The following is a 23,432-nucleotide window of genomic DNA, read 5'->3' on the forward strand; positions in this document are numbered from 1 at the left end:
GCTCTCAACATCCTTGACTGCTAGCGATAGCGCTTGAGAGACCGGAACGACCAGTGCATTGAAAACCCGAGGTACGAGGGAGCAGACGAAACGAGTCACAGGAAACCCCCCCGGAAACGCTGGTGTTGATGGCAACGGAAAGAGACCAAATCTTTACCGCGTATACGGCCTTGATCGGGCACCTGTCCCATTTCATTCGTACACGAGTGTAGCGCTGTACACCCGCGTATGCTCTCGTCATTATGCTCGCACGCGGTCCACGCGAGTAGGCTGTACAGTTCTCATGAAAGATTTCGGTAAAGCTTCCCGAATTCCAGGGACCGCAGGCGTTATGGCGTCAAAGAGAATCCCTTCGCGATGCGCAACAAGATACCCAGCGGCTTCTGCATAGCTGCGAACCCAGAGAACCCATGGCGCCTCATCTGAGGCCACGCGCTGGTGGCGAGTCAAAGCTCCATCATCGCGTACCTCTAGGACGTTCACGGGAAAGTCCCAGGGAGACCCATTCAGGCAGGTCGTGTTCTCTTTGACTGCAACGACAAGCTTGCCGCGTTGAAGCGTTGCCTGCACTGCGGGACTGCTTAAAGCATTGCTGGGCGTCACCAATGCCGCTACCTCATCTATCCAGAGTGCATATGTGCTCTTTTCGCGCTCTACTTCATCTTTCAAAATGAGGCGAGGCGCACGTGCTAAACCAGCAAGTACGCAGGGCAGGAAGGTATGGCCGAGTTCCTCTGCTGCGGCCTTGGGGTTGCAACGCTCGGCGCTGAAATGCAACTCGTTTAGCGCCGGCGCATGAGCGCAGGGTACTTTCAACGCCGTCGTAACCGTACGCGACAGTGCAGCCTCCGCGCCAGCAATGGGATCCACCCCCTTCCCTTGACGATATCGTTCGAGCATTTCTCCTGCGTTCGCGATCATATCTGGGGGAAAGTAGCAGATAATTGCCAGCGCATCGCAGTTGTGGGGCGGTTCGAGTAAGCTCGCCGCCGCTTCAATGAGCGTCCCGGGAGCGTCCACCACGCCATAGCTGGATCCATCGTCGTGCAGGCCGCATCGGAACCTTACGGGTTCCCGCGTGACGGTATAGGCGGTTACCTGAATACCCAAGGTAGCCCGAGCGGCGTCACAGACCTGGAGGTGGCGCTCTAGGAGCGTCGACGGCACCGCTCTATCAAACACGACGCCAATCCGATTCGCAGTACCGCGCTGCGGCATGAGCCCCCAGAGGCCTTCACAGAACCTATCCAGGGCGTATCCTTCAACGTAGAGCGCATTCGGAACCGCCCAGTAGAGCATGGCTCCGTTCAGTACGTTTGGATGGGTCACGAGCGTATCGCAGACGCCCGCGAGTAGTCGACAGGCGGGTAACGCGTCACCGGCAAAGCCACCGATCCTAGCAGCGGTTCCGGTCGGCACGATCATGACGGCATTGTAACCGTCAAAGCTGCAGAGCAGACGGCGCGCTGTAGTGTCCCGGCACTGGCGGGGCGCGAGGCACCACGGTTGTTTGCTTTTCGGGGCAGCAACGAAGGCGTTTCGGTTGCTTTTTCCCGACCGAGACGACGCGAAATTGAGTGCGCTGCGAATACTAGCCACACCTGTTTGGACCGATAGTGCCCTTATTCTATGACAGCTCCCGACGACGCCACAGTCACTACTCAATGACGCGTTCCAGCGTTCAGATCCAGCGAGAGATCGTACCCCGTTGTTCACGACTGCCGTCGAAACGAAGGCGCCCTGTCCCGCGGCAGCGAAACGTACCATAAGAGCCTGTGTCAGATTCTCAACGAGCAGCTCGTGCTAGCACAGCGAGCACCCGAACCCCACTAGATGAGACCACTCGAGTGGCACTCTATCCACAAGGGACCCGGCTCTGAACGGAGAGCACCCAAACTCGATAACCAGATACAACTCCAAACCGACACAGTTGCAATGTAGATGCATCTATCTCGCACCGATCGATGCGTCCGCGTTGTGCAATGCATCCCTGGGTATGTGTTTGTGTGTTTGTGTGCTCATCTGCAATGCCCGCATTTCATGGGATACTGGATTTGGTCATCCTTTCCCGCTCAAAGCATCGAGTGCAAGCGGACATCAACACAGCTCTGTTGAAACGCTGCATCTGGTGCTGTTGGTGTACCCATCATGCCGAATAACTCCGAATACAGTCATTATGTTCGGTGCTGCAACTGCAGTAGAGGCACTTGCAAACAGTATCTGTTTAAGAGTCAACTAGTTCGATTGGTGACCTCTTGAGGCAGCATCAGTCACAGAAGCAGGCAGAGAAGATATCCTGTTGGGAAGCGGGTGATCCGATTCGAGTCCGCTTCGCAGCGGCTGTCGTCTTTGGCATTGCACAGAACGCCGTGCCGTGCTGTGTTCCCACGCCGAGCAGTCTTAGCTTTCCCGTATTGGTAGGCAACAACAGATCGAAGCGCCGCGGTTACTACAGAAACTCGAGACGTGCTCTTCACTCGCATGCTCCAGTCAAAAAAAACATCTAGCTAGAGCGCCTTTCCGGTATTAAATCTGCTTGACAGCCACCGCATTCATTCCTGACCCGTGCTTATCGGGATGGATGCGCTGTGGTCGCCCGCAGCAACCTGCTTCCACACAGAACCTCAAGCTGTTCCCCAAACCAACGGGATGAAGATCTCCTGCGGGAAAGCGCACATACTGGGACCCGGATCCGCATGGAATTTCCGGTTCGCTTCTTTGCGTCAAACGTTCACCACTTACGACGAGAAGACATGGACTTGTTTTCAGTTATTCTTATCGCAAGCTGCGTCGCGATTTGCGGAGATCCCGGCGCGTGTACTATGGCCAACAGCTGCCAGATCGGCAGCGGACTATCGGTATCCTGGCACACATTGCAGTCTCACTGCGAAAAGACTGCAAAAGACGGATTGCTCAAGTGGAGAAGAACGCTGCCACCGAGGTCGCGAACTTGTTGGACCCAGTCAATGCCGGCCTTCTCCAGCCAGGCTCTACCGCAAAAGTAGATACGCCGACTTTGCCACTGATCGCATGGGTACAGACGATCAAGAATACCGCCTCGCGTCGTTTCGAGCACCCGTTTGCCTCCTCGTGTCTCGATAACAGGGGTCCGCCGCAGAGCGAACTCACAGAGTGCCCTGCGGACCACTTGGTGCAACTCATACGGGAACGAAAGATACCCGGTGGGGTAGTAGATGACCAAGCGTTGTGCCTCAGCTGGTCCTCCGGCTCGTTTTGAGTTCACAGAGGAGGAAGCCTTTCGCTTCTTCGCCATAACTGCACTATACGCGTGCAACTCTGAGTCGTGTGGTTAGACGTTGGACCAGCAAGTCCGTTCCAGCAAGCCAAGGCGAGGTCTACGCAAAGGAAGACGTGCTTCGCGCTTTCCGAGCCCCTTGGCGACCTATTGGGCTCCAAGAGTTGCGTGCCTTGCGCGATCAGTTTCCGGAGAGAGCGCGTCCAAGTCGCCCGGCCCCAGAGGAGAACACTTCGCAAACACCTGCTTCGCGAAACCACACACCCTGGTAACCAGGAAGGAAGCGCGCCCCTTGTACGTGCAACCTTGGAGCAGTGCGCCCCAGCCAGCTCGCAGTCCTATTCGTCACGTTTCCTCAAAGAACAGTGACCTGTGAAACACGTTCCTCCCTTGAAAAGGCTCCGAATCCTCCAAGTCGGCTGAGACTGCTACGTTTACCGCAACCCGCAAAATAGCTCAACGCTTTCGTAGCGCAGGCAATGCGCTGAATCGTCCGCCTCAGGTCGTCAAGGACGCCTCACTTGGATGCCAGTAACTAGGATGGCATCGAGGATTTCCGGGGCCTGGCGGCGACCCTGGGCCGAAACATATCTGGCTCTGTTCTGAGCAGCTTTCGTTGAACAGTGCGCCCGCTGAACAGTCATAGTTGGAGGATGCTTTCTTTTTTGGACTGGGGATCGAGCTTCCGCTCGAAAAAAGTGTCCTCCAAGGATCAAAATGATAACGCCGGTTGGCCGCCGAGCTTTCCACAGTCGCAGCTGACTTCGTTGCTGGGTACGGCTCCCGCACGCGAACGACTGCGCTCGTTGCTGCTGGAACGACAGCAGCTCCAGCTGGCTATTCGCCTTCCGGAAAGTGAAAGCGTCGACGATTGGATCGTTTTACACTGTATCGACTTTTTGAACTTGCTGAATCTTCTCTACGGAATGGTCTACGTGCACGCTTGCACACCGAATACGTGTCCACGAATGACCGCAGGACCGGCATACGAGTTTCTCTGGCAGCGCTCGGACAAGCGGACAATGGAGCGCTTGCCGGCCTCCAAGTATATTGAACTTGTGCTTTCCTGGGCAGAAGAGGAGCTTCGGCGCCTGATGGCGGGCAGCGCAAACCGCAAGAGCTGCCACAAGCTGGCACAGCGTTTCCATCGGATATTCGCCCATCTCTACCATCACCATTTAGCAGACTTGCTTGATATGGACGCTATCGCCCATTTGAATACATCATATCTTCATTTCTATTTTTTTATCAAAGAGTTCGACCTCGTGGGCAGCAAGGAATTGGAGCCTATGCGAGCGTTGACTGAATGCTTGCTGGCGTAAACCTCGTACCTAATGGAATCGGAGCTGAACCATTCTGCTATCTGGAAGCGTACGTGACGCCAATAAGCGCTTTGCTTTGAAAACAAATACAAATCAGTATACGAGCCTCCTGGAAAACTTGTTTTTTGAATTCGGTCGGATTGGCGGAAGCAGGATTGACGGATACCTGGCTCGGCGGAAGCGCTACGTCCGTGCGCTCTGCGCGTTGCGTGTACTCAGTAGTAGTATCGAAGAACAGAGCACCATTTTTGTTCACCAATCACTCAGGAAATCTGTTACCCGTGTACATAGATGGCGCGTCAGACTTACTGGATTGACGAAGCGTACCAAAGCGCAGCCTAGCTCGAGGCGGGAATCTCATGCTCTCCCGCCTATCCACTGATTCTTTTTCATCGAAAATCCGTAACGTCTCTGCACGATACCCGCATTGACTAGTGGACGATTCCAATAAAATTTCGCTCGACGCAAACCCGCGACACGCTCCCGATGCATGAAGCATTCCAAGATATCGATCATGGCATCGAAGACTTGGCGCGAAGAACGGGTTTCCGCGCATAGTTGCTGGTGGAATCACACCAAAGCAAGCCGCTTATCTTCGAATGACTCGGGATCTGACGTCGGGTCAGCGTAGCACATACCACCTCGTAGATGCGGATCTGCTTCACGCACTTCTTCTGTGTCTGGTTCACCGTGCAACGCTGCTCGTGACGCGTATACTTTGTCCAAAAGTCATCCATGGGGAAAGTATAGAAGCCATTCCTGGACTCGATGTATGCATTCGTTCAGGGAGCAAGCATGCGGCATCTCCGCGGAACAGAATGTCCAGCGTCATAGGCCAGAACCGAGTTACGCGGCTTCTCAGGCATTTGCTTTCCAAACTCATTGAAGAAGCTCGCAAATGCACGCGTCTTGGATCGGTGCAACCATACCCGTTGGCGAGCACAGCGAGGTCCGGTACACTCCTGCCGAAAATCGTTTGAATGAGCCAATTGAACGCTAATGTGCTCTGCGGATACAGCGTCGAAAACATCCCGTTCTATTCGAAAACGTGTTGAGAGAGCGTCAAGATAGGTCCTGATGCCGTCCTTCTCCGAGCGGGAATGGCTGCTGACGCCGAGCATGCTCGAGTCGCTAAGACCCGGAGCCATGGACAAGTTGAGCAGCTTCCGTGACATTCCATTCAAAAGCTCCGGGAATGCCGTCTTGATTCGGTAGCGTGGTGACGGCCGAGGTGTTGTTACGCCCGCGATCCACGCCCAACACGACATGTTTATCTTTATGTACCTTGAACGGTTGAAAAGGGTTGCGTTGCCGGGCTCATGTCGAGCTCTCCCTAGTTTCAGTAAGTGCATACTCATTGACAAGTCCTCTTTCTACATGGTTCCTGTGAATTGCTTTCCATTGGCCCCGTGTTAACGAGAACGCTCGATGAGCCCCGCCAGTGCACTTCGCAAAGTCGTTCGATTGCTTCGTTGTTGCTCGCAGAGCCCAGCGATAGCTCACCGTTCAGGCCATCGTGGACAATACTCCAGCGTTTATGATGCTAGACTGGGACTTGCTTTGGCATAAAGAGACTACATCGACCTGAAGCGCATGGGGGCAATGTCGCTCGCATTCGCAGAATGATGCCGCTCTGCCCTGAGCGACTCTGTTCAGGAGCGCGTACCGGCACAATACGCAAGCACATCGGGCATTACGTTCGAATCATGCTTTGGATACGACATTGGTCGGCCCGAGTCCGGGCGCAACCCGAAGGGTTTCCAGCATCTTACGCGACGCCTGCTCTCTCTGTGTGATATCGCTTCGGAGTACGCGAACATCACGAGCTCTTCCACATCAGCATCAACACCACCAGCACCTCGCTGGCCGCCTTCGACATCCCAAGATTCCCTTGCTTCAGTTCCGAGTTTTCGGGCAAGAATGGCGTGCGTACACCGGCCACAGCCTGTGCTTCATGAAGCGCTTGACATTGACCCTGCATCTGAGTTTTGAGATTGGTCGTCTACTCGCTGGCACAAGCGCTGTCGACTTTTCTCGATCCCCAGAGTGGGCACGGCAGGCCAGCAGGGCGCGCTGGCAAGCTGGTTTAGCACCTTTCTGATCCAATGGTCAGGCTATGCTGCATCTTGGGTGCCCGGGGCATCAAGTACGTTGGCACACGAGGGTTCCATTGAAAAATTCCAGAGCATTGTAGGCACCTAGCTGGATTGCGTGCAGATTCCCCACGAACCGTTGCTTGACGAGCAGCGTGCATGCGAGTGGAGCTCGGCGAGTGCCCGTCTACAGCGAAGCTTTAGGATCCCTAATGACTTGGTGCACCGTTCTTTGTGGAAGATGCTCATCGAAGATCTGTTCGAGTCGCGAGGCCTTGGCAACGGTTCCAGATTGATCGGGTCGCTTCGACACTTTTTTCATTCCTGTCCGACCTGATCTTCTTTGGTGAGGATATTTCCATTCCGTTTTTCGTGTTGTGGTACTTCCTCTCGTCCACAGCGCTGCATAGCATAGATATGGACGCCACATGCCATCGTTTTCATTTCCGGGACTCAGATGCACTGGCTGGACAATGAGACCCCAAATCGCATGCTCTACGTATGCCTATTCTATTCCTCAGGTGCATTGTCGTCATCGGCTTTGGTACGAGCACGCTCAGCGACCGAGGCGAGCCATTCTGGTTCCTCGCACTCACGACTGGACAAGCAATACTGCAGTTCAGGGCTGGGAAAGACCGAAAGCGATTTATCGAGGAACGTCATGTCGCAGATGCGAACGACTTGTCCATGAATCCATCATCGTGAAAATGGCGTACAGCATCATATAAAACGCTTCCGAATGCATACGATAAGAAACGCAAGTTGCGACAAAGAGCAGCTGAACGCCAATCTCGGTTGCGTACTCCTGGACGACTTTTGAGTATTGAAAAGCAAACTTATCTGAAAGCTGGTCACATGAATGCGGTAACGAGGAGCCACCAAGTGCTTCGACGACGGACATGGTGTTGAACGGTCCAGTGCATTTCGCGAGTGGTACGCTACCAAACCACTGAATTGCCCCTGAAGCTAATGCTGGCGAAATGCGCATTTGTCCCTTTCTTAAAAACAGCGGTTGCCCTGGTCGAGTACCCCATTCTCCCGAACCGAGTCGCATCGAGTGAAACGAAAATCCACGCTTCCTGGAATGAACGTTCGCGTTTCAGTGCGAAACTGACAGCGTGTTGTTCGACGCGCGACTCCCTCGCGTAGAGGCGTACGTCTGTTGCGTTATCCATCGGTGTCACACCGCTGACATTCGAGTCAACGATACGAAATCTTTGCATCCTATTGTCTCTTTGGTAGTATTTCTTAGAGAATCAGTCATTGGAATGGACTGACGAGGTGGTCAGTCATGTGCATGGAGCTCTACATATTCTAGTCTGGGTGCCAAACGTCTAGGATGGAGGCAATGAGAAAGCCGGTGTATTCCCCCGCATCCACTAGAATGACGGACTTGTCAAATTGATGCCGATTTTCGATTGACAACAATGACATTCTAGAATCTTTGCGTGACGTTTCCCCAATGTACAACGTGCATTCCCATGCTCGAATACCTGGGCGAAAAGCAAAACAAATACAAAAAAGGCGCCCTGATACTGGTATTCCGGAATTCGATGCCCATTCACTCACGTGAGCCGCAGGCGTACCCCGAGAGGCGACGGCAAAACAATTCCAGGGTCTGAATGCACCATAGTTTTGCTCCTTTCGAAGCTGCAATCATCCGATTACATATCCTATTCGAAGACGCGACTGCACAGTGATGGCAAAGCGAAGCAGCCCCCGAGTCTCTGATGCGCTCCCCCGTAGTGCATCTGGTGCTGCCTTTCGCGTCTCGGTTTCCAGCATGTGCAACACCAACAACACCAACAACAATACTATGGTAAAAGCGTTTGCTGGCTCGCTCACTTGTACTTAGTTGTTCCATAGCAGTCCATTCAAACGTCTCGTCGCCAAACGCAGCAAGCCCGAGACACGAGCGACCACGGAACTAGTCCACAGGGAACCGGTTTCACGTCTGGTGAAAGCGTCACCAGTGGCAGCTAGCGCCAAGGGGGTAATTGATGCAGTGCCTTGCACTGCTCCACGCTCTAGTCGTATGCGGCTCAGAACGTGACTTGCACACCACAAACCAATCGGGTAAAGAAGGCTTGCACGGTGGCGCGCATCTCCGTGACTTGTCTCGGAGCACGGACTTTTTCAGTACGCTTGCGAGTAGGATCACGTGCCGGCCAGCGTCGTACTCTCCGTGCCTGGTCAACAGGAACGCGCTCCAGCAGCGATCAAGACGCCCGAGGCCCGCTTACCGAATACCTCGCTAGCGAGTTGCGGCACCAGGTTCCCCGAACCTGCGATCAGGGCTTTGAACCGGAAATGTCTCCCTAATGGCATCAAACTCCCGTTAGGATACCGCAACCGAATTTCTACAAGGTCAGAAAACTTTCACCCTAACCACCACTGGCGAACTAGCTGTCCAGTCACTGGAGCATACGGCACCGCACCGTGCAGACCAGCGAGTAGTTTGCACCTAGTTCCGGGAGGCAAGCACAGGAACCGACGCTACAGATGCCGCTCGTTCCCGAGCTTTCTCGAATCCAGGCCCTATGAACACTGTCCCACACCGTGCATCGGTCAGTGCACTCCCTATGCAACAGCAGTCTCTGACTGCATTCCAGTGAAGTTGCGGACTTGTCGGTTATCGTACGACGTTCGCTGGCGGTATCGACACGGGGCGGTGCTGCGTTGCGAACGCTTCAACGCAGTGCCCGACAGCGTTCCAGCTAGGGGTTTTCTCATCGGTTCGGGTTTCAATCGACGACTTTTGTTACGAGCGCGTTGTGCATACGCCGAGAGTCGTAGACCTGCGTACACACAACGAGCACCGCTGCGTCACCGCGGACTGCGAGGAGGCAACGAGGCCTTGCAGGGACCGGGGGAAGCCCCAGGCCTCAGTCGCCGGCCCAGCAGCGGTACGCTTCGCTCGGGACACACTGGGCACCTGGACTTTGGATGAGGAAATGCCAGCCGAAGAACAGCACTACTCTTTACATGGACAACTTCCAGGCTCAGTGATGAGCTACGTCTTTCAGCTGGCCGGGGACGCCCTCACAGCGAACCCAGCTGTTCCGCTGCACCGCTATGTGCTCGCAGCACAGCGACTCATGCGTGAAGCTGACCGCCAAGGTGCGATGGGCAACCTCCTCATACGGTCAGTCTTACTGGTGCGTTTCGTTCAGCTCGTTACCAAGACGATGCCGCAGCACCCGGCCTGGTCACAGGAACCAAACCGAGCACTCCGCGAAGCGCTTCGACAGGACGCCAGAGAGGTGCTCAACGACCTCGAGCAACTTCGTGCGACGCTGACGGCACAGTGGAATGAAAGCGCCACCGCACCGTCACACACAGAGGTGATGTGTGCGGTTTCAGACACACACGCTACCGCAGACAAGCTCGCCGAGGATGAGCAGGCATGCACTGCGGCATCGTCGTCGTCGTCGTTGTTGCCACCAGCACCAGCACCAGCACCAGCACCAGCACCAGCACCAGCACCAGCACCAGCACCACCATCTACTACTACTACTCCTCCTCCTCCTGTAGCAGTGAATGGATACCAGCAGTCGGGAATCGATGGAAGCATCGGTGCCGCGGCGGGTGCGGCAGCCCGTGCAGCAGCGCTTCTTGCATCTGGTCAATGTGAACAGGGCAATGACGAACAAACAGTGTCAACAGCGGTACTGCCGGGGGTTCCTGCAAACCACAGAGCGCACGTGAGCGCACAGGCACCGGGGATTGCTCAACAAGGCGACCCGAGCTGGTTCGAAACACCCCGGGGACGTGCCTACACGGAGCAGCAGTTGCGAAGCCTCATGTCACGCACCCACTTCATTCGCGACATGTTTTGTGAGACCTGGCACGTTGACCCAGAAGAACGAAAGCAGCGGATGATCTTTTACCTCCTACAACATGCGGATATTCCACCGCATGGCGCAGCGCTGGAAGTCGCGGGTACGATCCTGAACGAGTATCTCTTGGTCACAGATTCGCCACGATTGCCTGGACCAGCAAACCCTGGCCCTGGTGGCACAACAGGCTGTCGAAGCGCACTGGAGCAGACGACCTCACAGATTGGTGTCGACGACAAGTACCGTGGATCGCTCGCCACAGGAGCACCGCTGCCCCACGGCCTGCTCAACAGACATCCCCGAGCACGTGGCGGTGCAGCGCCAGCCCTGCAGCGCGATCATCATGAGCTGCCACAGGCGGACGTCAACGCCGTAGTCGAGCGCCCTCGGCACTCTCTGAACCGAATGCAAGTCTTCGCGGATGGCGACACGAATCAGCACAGCGCTGCAACGGAAACGGCAAGTTTCAGCACGGCCTTCAGCATGCAGTGGTCGATCGATTTCAATGACGTGATTGTTGGACCGAAGATCGGCTCTGGGGGTTACGGTGAGGTCTTCGTGGGCAGGTACCGAGACCAGCTGGTAGCTATTAAGCATCTCCAGCCGGTGGATGGGGTCGACTCCGCGCAGCTGCTGCGCTCCTTCCAGGACGAAATGATGCTGATGAGCAAACTTTCGCATCCTAATATTGTCCGTTTTATCGGAGCCTGTATCACGCCTCCGAATCTTTGCATCCTGAGCGAATACGTACATGGAGGCACGCTGTATCGCTTACTCCAGAAACGTCGCCAGAGACGACTTGATCCGAATACGGGTGAACCCACCGGCGAGACCGTGGTGACGAGTCATCTGCCCTGGTGTGGGATTCTACGCATTGCCCTGGGAATAGCGCGTGGGATGCGGTACCTGCACGCGCAGAGGCCTATAGTCGTGCACCGGGACCTCAAGTCTCCGAATTGCTTGGTGTTCTCGGCGACCAGTACAATACAGGATGAAGGTGCCGGGGACACGAACGCGGTGCAACGTTCGGCGCTATCGTCGCCGCAGGCCACCGTGCAGGTGTATGGCGGTCCGATTCGTTCGGATGAGGATTTTGCGGAAATTGATGTGAAGCTCATTGACTTTGGACTCAGCAGGACGCAGCTCAGGTCGTATATTTCGACCGGAATCGCGGGAACTCCCGAATGGATGGCTCCCGAGGTCATTCGCCAGGACCGGGTCAGTGAGAGCGCTGATATATTCTCCTTCGGTGTTATACTGTGGGAGCTGGTGACTGGACGCAAGCCCTGGGAGCATCTGACGCAGACCCAGGTAGTCTATCGAGTCGGTTACCTGGAAGAGGTGCTTCCGATGCCGCCGGAGACGCACCCGAGCCTGCAAGCGCTCTATGCAGCGGCTTCACAAATGAACCCCGCTAGTCGACCAAAGTTCACAGACATCGTTTCGAAACTGGAGCAGCTTTGTAGAGAGAGTGGTGTCTGCACGGAAACCGGTGAGCAACTGATGCGTCGTCGCCAGTTTCAGGAAATGACGTGAGTCGAACGAGTCGACTGAGTGCCAGCGCTCTGGGCCCGAGTCCTTTGACGGAGCATCATTGCTTTGAATCTGAGCGGGTCCTGATTCCAAACACGCGGTTTGCAGGAAACCCGGGCTTCCGTCGTACGACGGCGGGTGAACTCGCTGCATCTGAGCATCTGTTGACACCATCGTGCAGATCATTGGGGAATCATGTGATGAACGCGGTCAGCCGATGAACGCAGTTTCCTTTTCGTTCGCCGGGGTGTGCCTCGAGCATTTCCTCTGTGACCCGGAGGCGAGACTGCGTACGGACTGGGATTTCGCAACACACACAGAGGCCTGGAGGCCTCGTCTCGATATGCCCCAACGAATCGCTCAATGGTGCTGTTGGCGGGAATGGATGCTAGCGCGGCAGTTGGACAAGCGAGCAGCGTGCTATCTCCCAGACGTAATCACGAAACCAGTTGGACGTCCCGGATATCCAGATGCCAGTTCCGAATGCATCAACCAAAGGTTCTGTCTTCGTCTGGAACGCGAAGCGGCATCGGGACATACGCTCAAACAGCGTGGAGTGTAACGCAGTGGCCTGCAAACGCGCGCTTCTGCACCTGCGCTCCAGCGCAAGTCCACGTGAGCACTAACCCGAAGTTTCAGATGTATGGTCATCTCCGGACGAGCGTGTACGCTTGATGCGAAGCTTTGGATCAGGAACAGAGTGCGCTTCGCTCGTCTACAGTGGTACAAGTGAGACTCGCGGAACACATCGGAGTCCACGTGAGCACTAACCAGAAGTTTCAGATGCATAGTCATCTCCGGACGAGCGTGTACGCTTGATGCGAAGCTTTGGATCAGGAACAGAGTGCGCTTCGCTCGTCTACAGTGGTACAAGTGAGACTCGCGGAACACATCGGAGTCCACGTGAGCACTAACCCGAAGTTTCAGATGTATGGTCATCTCCGGACGAGCGTGTACGCTTGATGCGAAGCTTTGGATCAGGAACAGAGTGCGCTTCGCTCGTCTACAGTGGTACAAGTGAGACTCGCGGAACACATCGGAGCGCGGGCGATGCCCTAAGCGGTGCTCCCCATGGCGCCGCTGGTGTTTTGTCTGCAGAATCCGTTAGAAACAAGCGTAGCACGTTCTTGAGTGCACATTCAGAGGCATCTGCAAGGACGTTGTTGGCATCGTCATTCTACATCTTGCTCGCTCGCTGGACAGACTTTCAGGTGCGATCCAGGATGCACGGTTCCGTTCTGGGGCTGCATCCTCGGCATAACCATGGCTCCCAGACAGCAACGAGCGAAGCTCTGAACGGGCATATGGACATTAGCGCTCGTTATGCGCTCTCCACTGGTGCTTTCGATCGGTCCCCTGGTGACGCACCATTGACGACGCTAACCAGAATACGCTTGTCGCCATCGATGACTCATTGCTGGTCCGGAATCACCGCTCACCGAACGCGAATACGCTGTATCCACACCAGATGATCAGCGTGACGGCCAGGAACTGGGTCATGCTCGGCAGTATCGTTTCAATCACGCTCAGCTGTTTTGAGTCGCAGCATCTTCGAATTGCGACGTAGGGCTGTCTTTATGTACTGACTCGATTCACACAAGTTGCAAACAGGAAGAAGATGAAATGTTTGCTTCGCCAAATAGTAGTAAAACGCCTTTCTATTGTGGTGAATGTCCAGGCAATACGCTAGTTCGTCGAAGTTTCCTTTGATGCCTGTTTCGGTCACGTTGGCTGCTCACCGGAGGCCAGCACGGTACCGTCCGAAGCGACGCCGAGCACCAGCGGTGCCGCTCTACGCGTTACCAACCGGCTGTTCGTCGTGGACTTGCACGCGAACATGCCACGTGATCTGGAACTTGAACGCGTTCAGCGCTTCATAGCTGACACGCGAACATCAGCACCGATCAGCTGTGTTGTCTATGCGGAAAGAACAGGCTATCGATCGGTACGCTCGAGCTGCGGCACCCTCGAAGCCAGTGAGTGCTCAGCGCGTCCGCAGGGGCCGCCTCTCAGCACGGGTGTGCTCCATCGCTGATCCCCAGGCACATATAACCTGAACAAAAGCAGCACTTCTAGCGTCTACTCTTGTATTGATGGGTGTTCCGTCTTGAGCAGTGAGCGTCGTCACGAGCCCCTAACACAACCTGGTGAAGACGACGTTCCGCAGCGTTCGCAGGTCCCTGGAGGCGTCCCGCAGAAGCCAGCGTGCGTCCCGACAAGCAGAAACGCCTCCTGGGTCTTTGTTCGACTTTTGCAGGAGGTTGCCAGGCCTCGTTGAACGGGGGCGATGTTCTGTTTGACGAGCGCCCATCCAGGTACACAATGGGTACCTCAGTCTATACAAGCGTGTCCTGGACAACAACCTCGGAGAAGAGCGCCGTGTAGAGAGCGCATCGCTGGACTGGTTGTGAGGCCCCAGCCGCAGCGGCAAGCGGTTGCCACGGTGCTACGAGCCGCTTCCCGTGGAGCATTCACCGGTCCGGGGTTAACTGAATGCACCTTCCTGGTGCATTCATTGAACGTCACCAACGTCCAACAGCGAAATCGAACTGCGTCACGAGCGTCCGCCAACACGTGCCGGTGTTGTACCGGTGCCGTAGAGCCTGTCGACGAGCCGAGCGCCCGTCGTGATGAGCCCAAGCGCTCACCGGGAACACCACCTTTCACTGACGCTCTGCGTACGCGTAGCTTTCTTGGTCTATCGTCGCTGACACTAGCCCGGCTTGCACTTGTTGGTACAACGCTGGTCTGGGCTGCGAACAACGTCCTGGTGAAGAAGCTCTATCGACTCGGCTTGCAGCCGGGCATGGTTACAGCAGTGCGGTTTTCGCTTTCGGCTTTGGTCTTGTCGCCGTTTGCAACCTGGCAGGCTTTGCGACCTGCCCTCGGCCTATCTATGACCTCTTTTGCTGGCAATGCTTCCTTAGCGCTTTCACTTCGATTCACGAGCACGGGCAGGGCCTCATTCTTCGCAGCGATGTCGGTCGCTGTGACGCCGTTGTTAGAGTTGCTGCTCTACGGCAGTCCACTTCGCCCAGGTTTCCTGACAGCGTCTTCGCTCTGCGTCATTGGTGTTTTCCTCATGTCCAGGGAAAGTCTGCTGCAAGTCCGACTTGGACAGCAGACAGGCCTCGCCAGCGAGACTGGGGCTGGGCTCGCCTCCTGCGGTGCGCTCCGCGGAGACATGCTGGCGCTCTTGGCGGCTTTTTGGTTCGCACTCTATAACGTTCGACTCAGTCGAGAAGCGCCAAAGCACCGCACGGAAGCATTGAGTTCCTCACTTCGAGTCTGGACGGCTTGTTTCTCGACAATCTGGGCCTGTTTCGAGATTGTGCTTGGCAAGCATGCAGCACCCACAGGAGCGCATTCCTCCGCTAAGGTCACTGTCGACGGCGGTTCTGGTGCTCTGCTCGCTACCTTGAGTATCATTCGCGAAGCGGTGCGTTCCCTGTTTACCCGCCTCCATCAAGGTGGAATCACAGCTTACCTCGGCCTAGCTGCGCTAGCAGTGCTCGTGATTGTTGGCGCCTACTTTCAGGTCTATGGGCAGCAGCGCATCTCAAGTCAAGAGGCAGCGGTGCTGTATACATTGAATCCCATATGGGCTGGATTGGCAGGGTATCTGTTTCTGGCGGAGACCTTCACTTTGGAGCAGGGGCTGGGCGGCCTATGCATTCTGTTCGGCTGCCTTGCTGCACGACGGCAGCAGCAGCAGCGCTCGCCTGTGACGAGCATTCCCAGAAAGTAAACGCTGAACGACTGCATGCTCCGTTCTTGGTCAACGTTAGTATTACTATTGTTGTTGTTGTTGTCGTAGCAGCAGCAGCAGCAGCGCCGCTCGCCTAGTCCACGTATTCCGATAAAGTCAACGCTTCGCAACTCTACCCTGCGCCCGTGCGTAACCGGGTTGCTGCAGCAACAGCGGCAGCAACAACTGGCAATGCCACGCGCTCGAACGTGGCGAGGCAGTTCTGTTCCCGATGAAACGTATGAGCGACACACACTGCTATACTGGAAAGTTGCGTTTATGTCGCAGCCGTGCGTTGGTCCTCGGAATGCCGTCGTAGGCGACGCCCTCAGACAACACTCGGGACGATGTCGTACGAACCAGTGAACAGCACTGCTCGATGCTGAGACAACGACTGATTCGGAACAGTACGTCTATCGCATGCGCTGTGTGGAACGGGTAACTGGAATCTCCAGTTGGAGTGCGCTTCTCTGTGTGTCATCGCTTTGGAAGTTTTGGGAACAAGGCTCTATGCATGCCTCTCCCTGGACATTTTTTCGACGCACAGGTGCTTTCGATACCCGACACACTACTGTGGAGCACGTTAGTCGCATCCTCAGGGCTCGGGGCCGCACATGTGAACGTGCCCAGGTCGCTTGCCACTCCTACGGGTTGCATCGTTCCTCTGCTTGCCAGTCAGAAGAAGTAGCCTTCGCTCGGCTGGGTCAACTTGAATCACCAGTGCGTACCGCTCTGCGCTGACTTGTCGACTGCCCCAGGCATCGACGTGGCTGACGAGTGCGTCTGGAGCAGTTTGAGCGCTTGACGTGGCTTCTCCTCAGGTGCACCCCGGTTACATTCGAACGTCTCGGAACGCAGCGCATGCGTCGGCAGAGAGTCCGACACTGGTTGCACCCGACGGTAGAGGAGCAGCTCGTGCAGCGGAGCCTCCTCGGTTATGACGCACGGGCCGAGCCAAACGGTGTCTCGGTTGTTGATGTCGACGTTGTCAGGGGATAACGAGCTTTTCAAAGTCGAGCACGCCGAGTCGATTCGCCAACGACACCAGTAACCGGTCGGTAAGTAGACGCTTCGTCGACGCTGACCATAGGCGAGGACGGGTGCCACCAGCAGGTCTGTACCGATGAGGTATTCGTCGTCAACGCGGCTCGCGACTCCACTTAGCGGATGATCCGCGGTAAGGCGCTCATCCCAGCAGACAGGACGCACGATAGGCTCATCGTTCTGGAGTAGCGTGAGCAGGAGCGGAACGATGGACGTTTCGCGAAAACGCAGGTATCTCCGAACGAGGTCGACGACGGTTTCAGAGAGTTCCGGATGAGGTGGTAGCAAGCGATCGAATAGTTGCGGCTGCAGAGAGAACTGCACACAAGGCATGGCGATGCTGGCTTGCAACCATCGAATATAGAGCTCTCGCAGCTGAGCGGGATCAGTCTCCAGAGCGACCTCATCTGCATTACCATAAGCGTTTCCACCAATCATGTCGGGCATCACGACTTGGACGCCCAGTACGCTGACGGTCAAGGCGCCTGTGACGACACTCTTCAGGCCGTTATCGGTGCCCCATTTAGAGGATTTGTCGAAAAGGCGAACCACGACGGGCGCGAAGAGGCTATCAAACCAGGAGGTACGCACCTCCGCAATAGGGAAACTTGAAGCCATGGCAACGTACTGACGCGTGTACTCGTTCTGCTGGAGTACTGCATCTGCGTCCAAGGCATCGCAGCGGAGAAGAGCGCTTGGGACAAAGGCACCTTCGCCGGCGTCGAACTTGAAGCCGTCGATTCCAGTTTCGTGTTGGAGTTGGCGGAGCTTGGACTGCCACCAATCCCGCGCTTCCGGTTTAAAGACATTGAGTAAATGACCCTGGCCTTGCCACCATTCTACTGGCCGTTTACCGTGGCCGAGAAGGAAGCCGCGGTCTCGAGCTTCGGCAAAGTTGGTACTCTCCTCGGTGATAAATGGCGGGATCCAGAGCGTTACGAGAAAGCCGCGGGCATGCAGGGCATCGACCAGTTGTCGCGGTTCCGGGAACTTGTTCGGATCGAAGCTTGTATCGCCGTAGTTTCGCTGCCACTTATCGTCTATCTCAATGATACCGCCCTGCAGGTCGAGCGAACGTAAGTTATCCGCCATAAGCATGACCTTGGTCGCGGTGACGTCGGCTTTCATTTCGGCCCAGGTAGACCAGATCACGCGCTCGATGAGGGCAGTGCTCTTCCAGGAGCGCTGCGGTGCGCCAAACCAGCGACGCAAATGAGAAAACGTCTGGTCCAGTCTTGGTTCTGCTGCAATGAGCAGCTCAAGTTCTAGACGCTTTGCTCGCGCGGACCAAGCACAGAGCCGCTGGTCACCGCGAGTCGTGCCAGGCTGCTGCACGGGCGGGCACTGACGATGCGGTCGCTGGCGGCTGCGTCTCGTCTCGGCGTCCAGTACGGATGAATAGATCGGTATATAGACGTCCGTGGTGAACTTTTCATGGGGTATCGCCGGCTCCACCTGGGCATTCGACGAGACGTGTAAATCAAATGGAGGGTGCGGCATCACAACCGCTACCCCGGTTGAGGACAGGAGCACGGGAGAGAGCACCGAACCGACTCCACTGGGTGCATTGTCCCAGGTCACAAATGGGGTCGGCGGTAGCATTGCGTCCGACAGAGGCCACGTCTGATTTAGGAACTCACCTAGGCCGTACACCACCTTACCCTTAGGCTCGTTGAGCACATACGACCAACCGAGCAGTGACAATGGTTTCCCAGCACCTGCAGCCTGTTTTCCTGGTTCAGTACGCTCGGCTGTGAGACAAACGCGACAATCTTGACGGTCGCAATGCACTGCAATGGTAACCTCAACAACGTCATCGGGGTCGGCTGCGTCGTGGTAGCGCAGACGAACACCAGCAGCTCTCGTTCTTTCGTTACATACGACCTCATTGCCGCCCTCGAACGCCAGTATTTTACGCTCAAATCTAGAGTTTCCGTCCTCCAAGCCCCAGAGCAACGAGCCGGTAGCGCAGAGCGCACCGTCTCGATATATATGGTACGTTGCAAGCGCCACCGTCACGCGTACAAGCAACTCGCGCGGCTCGTGCCGCAAAATGTACCACTCACCCGCACGCTCGGTAACTTTGAAATAGTTGCCTTCATATACCTCTTCTTTGACTTGAGTTTGCAGTACATTGGACTGTACCGCACGCGACAGCAGTGCGGCAGCGCCCACAGCGGAACTCAGTGTCCGGGCAAGCACGGTGCCGCCTGCAAACGCAGCTGCAACGTTCGCAGCTAACACGTCCGAGTTTCTCGGCAGCGACCCGCAATGCTCTAGTTTCTGAGCGTCGCCCTCCTGAAGTTTTTGGAAATCCTTGCTCAAAGCGTGCGCAAACACTGGTATCGAACGTGATACACCTTTCATATTGGGAAAGCGTCAAGCGTACGAATGCTGGAATGCCACTGCATGCTCCGGAAACGTGAGGCGCAGCGAGCGCACGCGATGCCGGAATTTCGAATCGCCTCGGAAGGCGTCCGGCGGCGTCCATCGCAGCAGACACCCAAAACGGTACCATTCTGTACATATATACACACAAGTGGATCAATGACATCGAGCGATGGCCAAGTCGAATGCAGCTGCGATGCGCTGGCTGCATCGTAGGCGAGCATCATGGAGGGCGGTTTTCCGGCGAATGACGAACGTCCTCTGCACAGGCAGGTGCATGTATCCTAACGAGCGATGTGCACGTGGTAATGCTGCTGCACCTGAATAATCCAAGTAGTTGCTGGTGCTGAATCGTTGTTGTTGTCGTTGTTGTTGTTGTCGTCGTCGGAGTGGTATATCCGTGTATGGGTATCGCGAGGCAAGCGGTGCTCGAGTCCGGCGCGAAGATGCAGCTCAATCGCCAGCTGTTGGTGTATCCTGTCATGAATCGTTTGCACGACAATCGAGTCAGTGTAGAACGGCAAGGGTCTGCTCATTCGGGAGTACACACGAACGATTGGGATTCGTTCCGCTCGGGTGCCAACAGTGGCCTTTAAGGGGCCTTTATTCCACAAATGCTGTGTTCTCCTCTGTCTTGTATTTGGCTTTGCATACGCTGGTCTGCGACGCTCCTTCAGCTTCGTTATCAGCAGTCGATGGGTGTCGAAAGCGGCGTTCAACGACCAATGTCGGTGCTTCCGCCTGTTGTCGACGCATTGCATGCAGGTGCACCAGTTACGATGCACACTTTGCTTGGCATTCTCGTCTCGTTTGAGCACGGCATCTGTGCACGCTTCGCACTGGTGGCACTCGACCGTCATTGGAGCTCCTCGAATGCTCACGAAACCTCCTTCTTCGAAGACGACCTCCAGGTGCGACGGGACTCGCTCCACCGCTCCTTAGGTGGCCCCGACGGGTATCGGGGGCTTCACGCGATAGACGTCTCCGTTTCCGCTGCTGAGGGATCCCGTCGACGATGTCGTTGTCCGCTGGACACTTGAGCGCGCGCTATTCCATTCGACAGAGTAATTGTGGAGCGCGATGCTTCATACGATGAAACAGGTGTCGAAGAGAATATCCAGGCAGCAGAGCAAATCCAGAGACTCAGATCCTTGTACGCTCCCTCTGTAGCGAGCGGTGACACACACTCCACTGACACCGGGCTCGCTGCGTAGACTCAGGTCCGAGTCCAGGGCCCTGTCCCCGTGAAAGCGGAACAGACGGGAGCCCCTGGAGACGTCTCTCATGCGTGGTACCATGCTGTTGTCGAATGCAGTTTCATCGACAGCGGAGAAACCGAGCGTGATTTGATATTCGACCATGATCACTTACTCTAGGTGACATGTTCAGTGAATGTTCGACGTAGCGTCCTGAGGGAGCTTTCCAGAGTCGACGTCGAGCTTCTTTCCCTGGGAATCGAGCGACACGAATCGCAGCGCCCGCAAGTGCCCTTGAACCAGAGAGATCGGAAACTGTCAGCATGCGTCATTGGCGCCTGCTCCACACGGGCAAAGGAAAAACCTGGAGGCCTCTGCATACGAACCGGATAATCATAGCGATTGGTGTACGAGCCCTGGTTCGAGTGCTTTGCGAATCACCTTGAGTCTGGTATCGTCACGAATGCCAGCGGTGAGCAGTCGATGCAGCCAGCTCGTGAGAACGACCGTGACACCTTTGACCATTTACCAAACTCGTAAACTCTTATTACTGGACTTTGAATCTCGAGCCGGTGCACGTTGAGTTTGGAAACATCTAGAGTCAGGAACAAGCGAGCAGTTCAGGGCTCCGTATCTAGTCTGCTACATGTCAGCGCAGCATCCTTCTCAGGTGGGTGCAAGTGCCGGCTGCAGGCATACGGCGTATGCGTTACAGCTTCCGTGCCGTGCGCTCTATTCTTGAAGCGAATGGTATGCGCTATCTCTGTTCAGTGTCGTCTCTGATCTGGGCAGCTGCTGGATTCTAGTGCGGACGCCACAGAGCCTTGCACCGTACCCAGGCTGTTTCGCACTGGCGGAACTGCCGCTAGAGGAGGTGCTTGTTGGAGCGCGCGGCACTTGGGCCTCGCTTGCTGAACCTGCTGCAGCTGGAGTGCACTCGGTGACTCCGCAGCAGCAGCAACGTCAACAGCTGCAGATAGGCAACTACATCAGAAGGAAATGAGCAGTTCCGTGCGCTATGGGGCACTGCGGACGCTCCAGGGCGTAGCGGCACGTGGTGCGCACACTGCTGCTTTTCGCCAACAGTGCGGCGACCGAGGATCGCTTCTACGTGCCCTGGGGAAGCGCGCTGAGGCACCCGTCGCACAAGGCTGTAAGCAAACACGCAACGATGCAGAGTCTTGGCCTCGAGGTCTCGCTCGTGGCCCCGGCCGGGCGTTCTTTAGCAACCACACCGGCTACCAGGACGCGTACCGACAGCAGCGTGCTTCCGAGGTCGCCGCCGCAGAGGAAAAGGAGATGCTGCTGCTGAGGAAGCTCAGACTAAAACTTACGAGGCCGGTCTCGCAGGCAACCGGTCATACGCATCCACATCTCCTGGACATAGACCAGGTTACACCTGGTATTCCACTCGCGGAGTATCGAGCGCGACGACAAGCACTGGCAGCGCTCATGCCGCCACATTCGCTGCTCATTTTACCCGCTGCTCCAGAGCAGTTTTACTCAATGGACGTTCCACATCGCTACCGTCAACACACGGACTTTCTGTACTTTACGGGGTGTCTGGAACCGCAGGCTGCACTCGTGGTCTACAAACCGCGCTCTGCTGCCGTTGACGCCTCGGCCATCGAGCCGGGCCCTCAACCGGATGCACTGCAAGCTGAGTTTCTCCTCTTCGTCCGCGCGAGAGACGCATCCCGGGAGCTCTGGGATGGCCCCATGATTGGCATTGAAGACGCTCCGGCAATGTTCGGCATTCCCAATGTGTACCCAGTGGAGCGCCTGGGCGCTCTCGTTGCCGAGATTATGCATGGTGGCGAGCCGACTCCGCCGTCACTCTTCTTTGACGCAAATGTGAATTCCGAGTTCACGAAACGTGTGGGTACCGCTCTGGCACCCGACAAGTCCATGGAATCCGCCGCCGGCGCCGCCTGGCAGTCTTTTGCGTCGCGTCTGTGTTCACCGGTGCCTCTGACGCAACCGCTGCGGTTGTTCAAGTCACCGAACGAGCTCGCATTGATGCGTCGTGCCGCTGCAGTTACAGCGGATGCATTTATCGACGCGATGCAGCGCACTAGCGCCGGACTTGGTGAATGGCAAATCGCTGCGCGCATGGCCTATACCATGGGGTTTCGTGGCGGCCCCAGCGCTCGCCTTGCGTTCCCCATGGTGGTGGCATCGGGTCCACGAGCCTGCACGCTCCATTATACGGAGAACGCAGCGCTACTGCAAAAACACCACATGCTCATGGTCGACGCCGGCGTTGAACTGCATGGCTATTGCAGCGATATCTCTCGTTCGTGGCCTGTCGATGGCCGGTTCCGAGGAGCTGCCAAGACCCTCTACGATATGCTGCTGAGCATTCACGAGGCTTGCTTGAAGCTCGCGCGGGAGCAAACGCACCCATCGCATACCGCTGGTGATGTCGCCGGTGAATGCCGAGCGCCAGCGGCCAGCCTGGAGCACCTTCACCGAGTCTGCGTTCGGATGATTGCGGAGAATCTGTATGAACTAGGGTTTTTCGGCCGACGACACCGGGTAGATGAGATCATCGAGCGCGGTCTCTACGGACGGTACTTTCCGCATGCGCTCGGGCACTATCTGGGCATGGATACACACGACACTCATCAGTTGAGCAAGGCGATTCCGTTTCGAGCTGGCATGGTGATCACTGTGGAGCCCGGCGTATACGTCCCGGTGGCAGATGGTGATGCACCAGCAGCCTTTCGAGGTCTAGGCATGCGCATCGAGGACGACGTGGTGATTCGCCCGGGCGGAGCCGCCCCGGAAATCCTCTCCGCGGGGATTCCTCTGCAAGCGCGAGATATCGAGGCGGTTATGCGTGAGATAGCCACGACAAGCGCGCACTATTGAAGCTAGTTTGGATCGCTCGGTAGACGCTCTTCTATCGAATGATGGAATACTCCATGATTTTGGGCCAGTTGCTCAGGAAACGCCTAGTCGGTGTATGGATGCGGCGCTGGAGCCTTTCTTGTACGCTGAAACGTACCAT

At 56.1% G+C, this 23,432-nt stretch overlaps 6 protein-coding genes and 3 non-coding genes across 9 annotated transcripts; 4 read left to right on the plus strand and 5 right to left on the minus strand.

The window, feature by feature from the left end:
- Positions 1 to 240: 240 nt before the first annotated feature.
- On the minus strand, positions 241 to 1,767 carry CYME_CMA099C (hypothetical protein, conserved; the record flags this gene model as incomplete). The annotated part of the gene is made up of 1 exon (XM_005535029.1): positions 241 to 1,767. The coding sequence occupies one exon, from the start codon at positions 1,765 to 1,767 to the stop codon at positions 241 to 243; it is 1,527 nt and encodes a 508-aa protein (XP_005535086.1).
- A 449-nt stretch (positions 1,768 to 2,216) lies between these two features.
- CYME_CMA100T lies at positions 2,217 to 3,779 on the minus strand. The gene has a single exon (XR_002461200.1). It is a non-coding gene; the product is annotated as a hypothetical transcript (transcript).
- Positions 3,780 to 3,909: 130 nt separating this feature from the next.
- Positions 3,910 to 4,578, plus strand: CYME_CMA101C (probable maintenance of ploidy protein MOB1; the record flags this gene model as incomplete). Its single annotated transcript, XM_005535030.1, has 1 exon — positions 3,910 to 4,578. One exon carries the CDS (start codon positions 3,910 to 3,912, stop codon positions 4,576 to 4,578), a length of 669 nt encoding a protein of 222 aa, XP_005535087.1.
- A 2,237-nt stretch (positions 4,579 to 6,815) lies between these two features.
- Positions 6,816 to 9,305, minus strand: CYME_CMA102T. Its single transcript, XR_002461201.1, has one exon. It is a non-coding gene; the product is annotated as a hypothetical transcript (transcript).
- Positions 9,306 to 9,625: 320 nt separating this feature from the next.
- CYME_CMA103C (Raf-related MAP kinase kinase kinase, theta-type) lies at positions 9,626 to 12,046 on the plus strand (the record flags this gene model as incomplete). Its single annotated transcript, XM_005535031.1, has 1 exon — positions 9,626 to 12,046. The coding sequence occupies one exon, from the start codon at positions 9,626 to 9,628 to the stop codon at positions 12,044 to 12,046; it is 2,421 nt and encodes an 806-aa protein (XP_005535088.1).
- Positions 11,200 to 14,189, minus strand: CYME_CMA104T. Its single transcript, XR_002461202.1, has one exon. It is a non-coding gene; the product is annotated as a hypothetical transcript (transcript).
- Positions 14,190 to 14,330: 141 nt separating this feature from the next.
- On the plus strand, positions 14,331 to 15,791 carry CYME_CMA105C (hypothetical protein, conserved; the record flags this gene model as incomplete). Its single annotated transcript, XM_005535032.1, has 1 exon — positions 14,331 to 15,791. One exon carries the CDS (start codon positions 14,331 to 14,333, stop codon positions 15,789 to 15,791), a length of 1,461 nt encoding a protein of 486 aa, XP_005535089.1.
- Positions 15,792 to 16,505: 714 nt separating this feature from the next.
- On the minus strand, positions 16,506 to 19,202 carry CYME_CMA106C (similar to alpha-glucosidase; the record flags this gene model as incomplete). The annotated part of the gene is made up of 1 exon (XM_005535033.1): positions 16,506 to 19,202. One exon carries the CDS (start codon positions 19,200 to 19,202, stop codon positions 16,506 to 16,508), a length of 2,697 nt encoding a protein of 898 aa, XP_005535090.1.
- Positions 19,203 to 21,418: 2,216 nt separating this feature from the next.
- CYME_CMA107C (probable proline aminopeptidase P) lies at positions 21,419 to 23,293 on the plus strand (the record flags this gene model as incomplete). Its single annotated transcript, XM_005535034.1, has 1 exon — positions 21,419 to 23,293. One exon carries the CDS (start codon positions 21,419 to 21,421, stop codon positions 23,291 to 23,293), a length of 1,875 nt encoding a protein of 624 aa, XP_005535091.1.
- Between the last annotated feature and the right edge of the window lie 139 nt (positions 23,294 to 23,432).

The sequence above is a fragment of the Cyanidioschyzon merolae genome, chromosome 1 (assembly GCF_000091205.1).
Source record: "Cyanidioschyzon merolae strain 10D DNA, chromosome 1, complete genome".
Lineage (NCBI taxonomy): Eukaryota > Rhodophyta > Bangiophyceae > Cyanidiales > Cyanidiaceae > Cyanidioschyzon > Cyanidioschyzon merolae.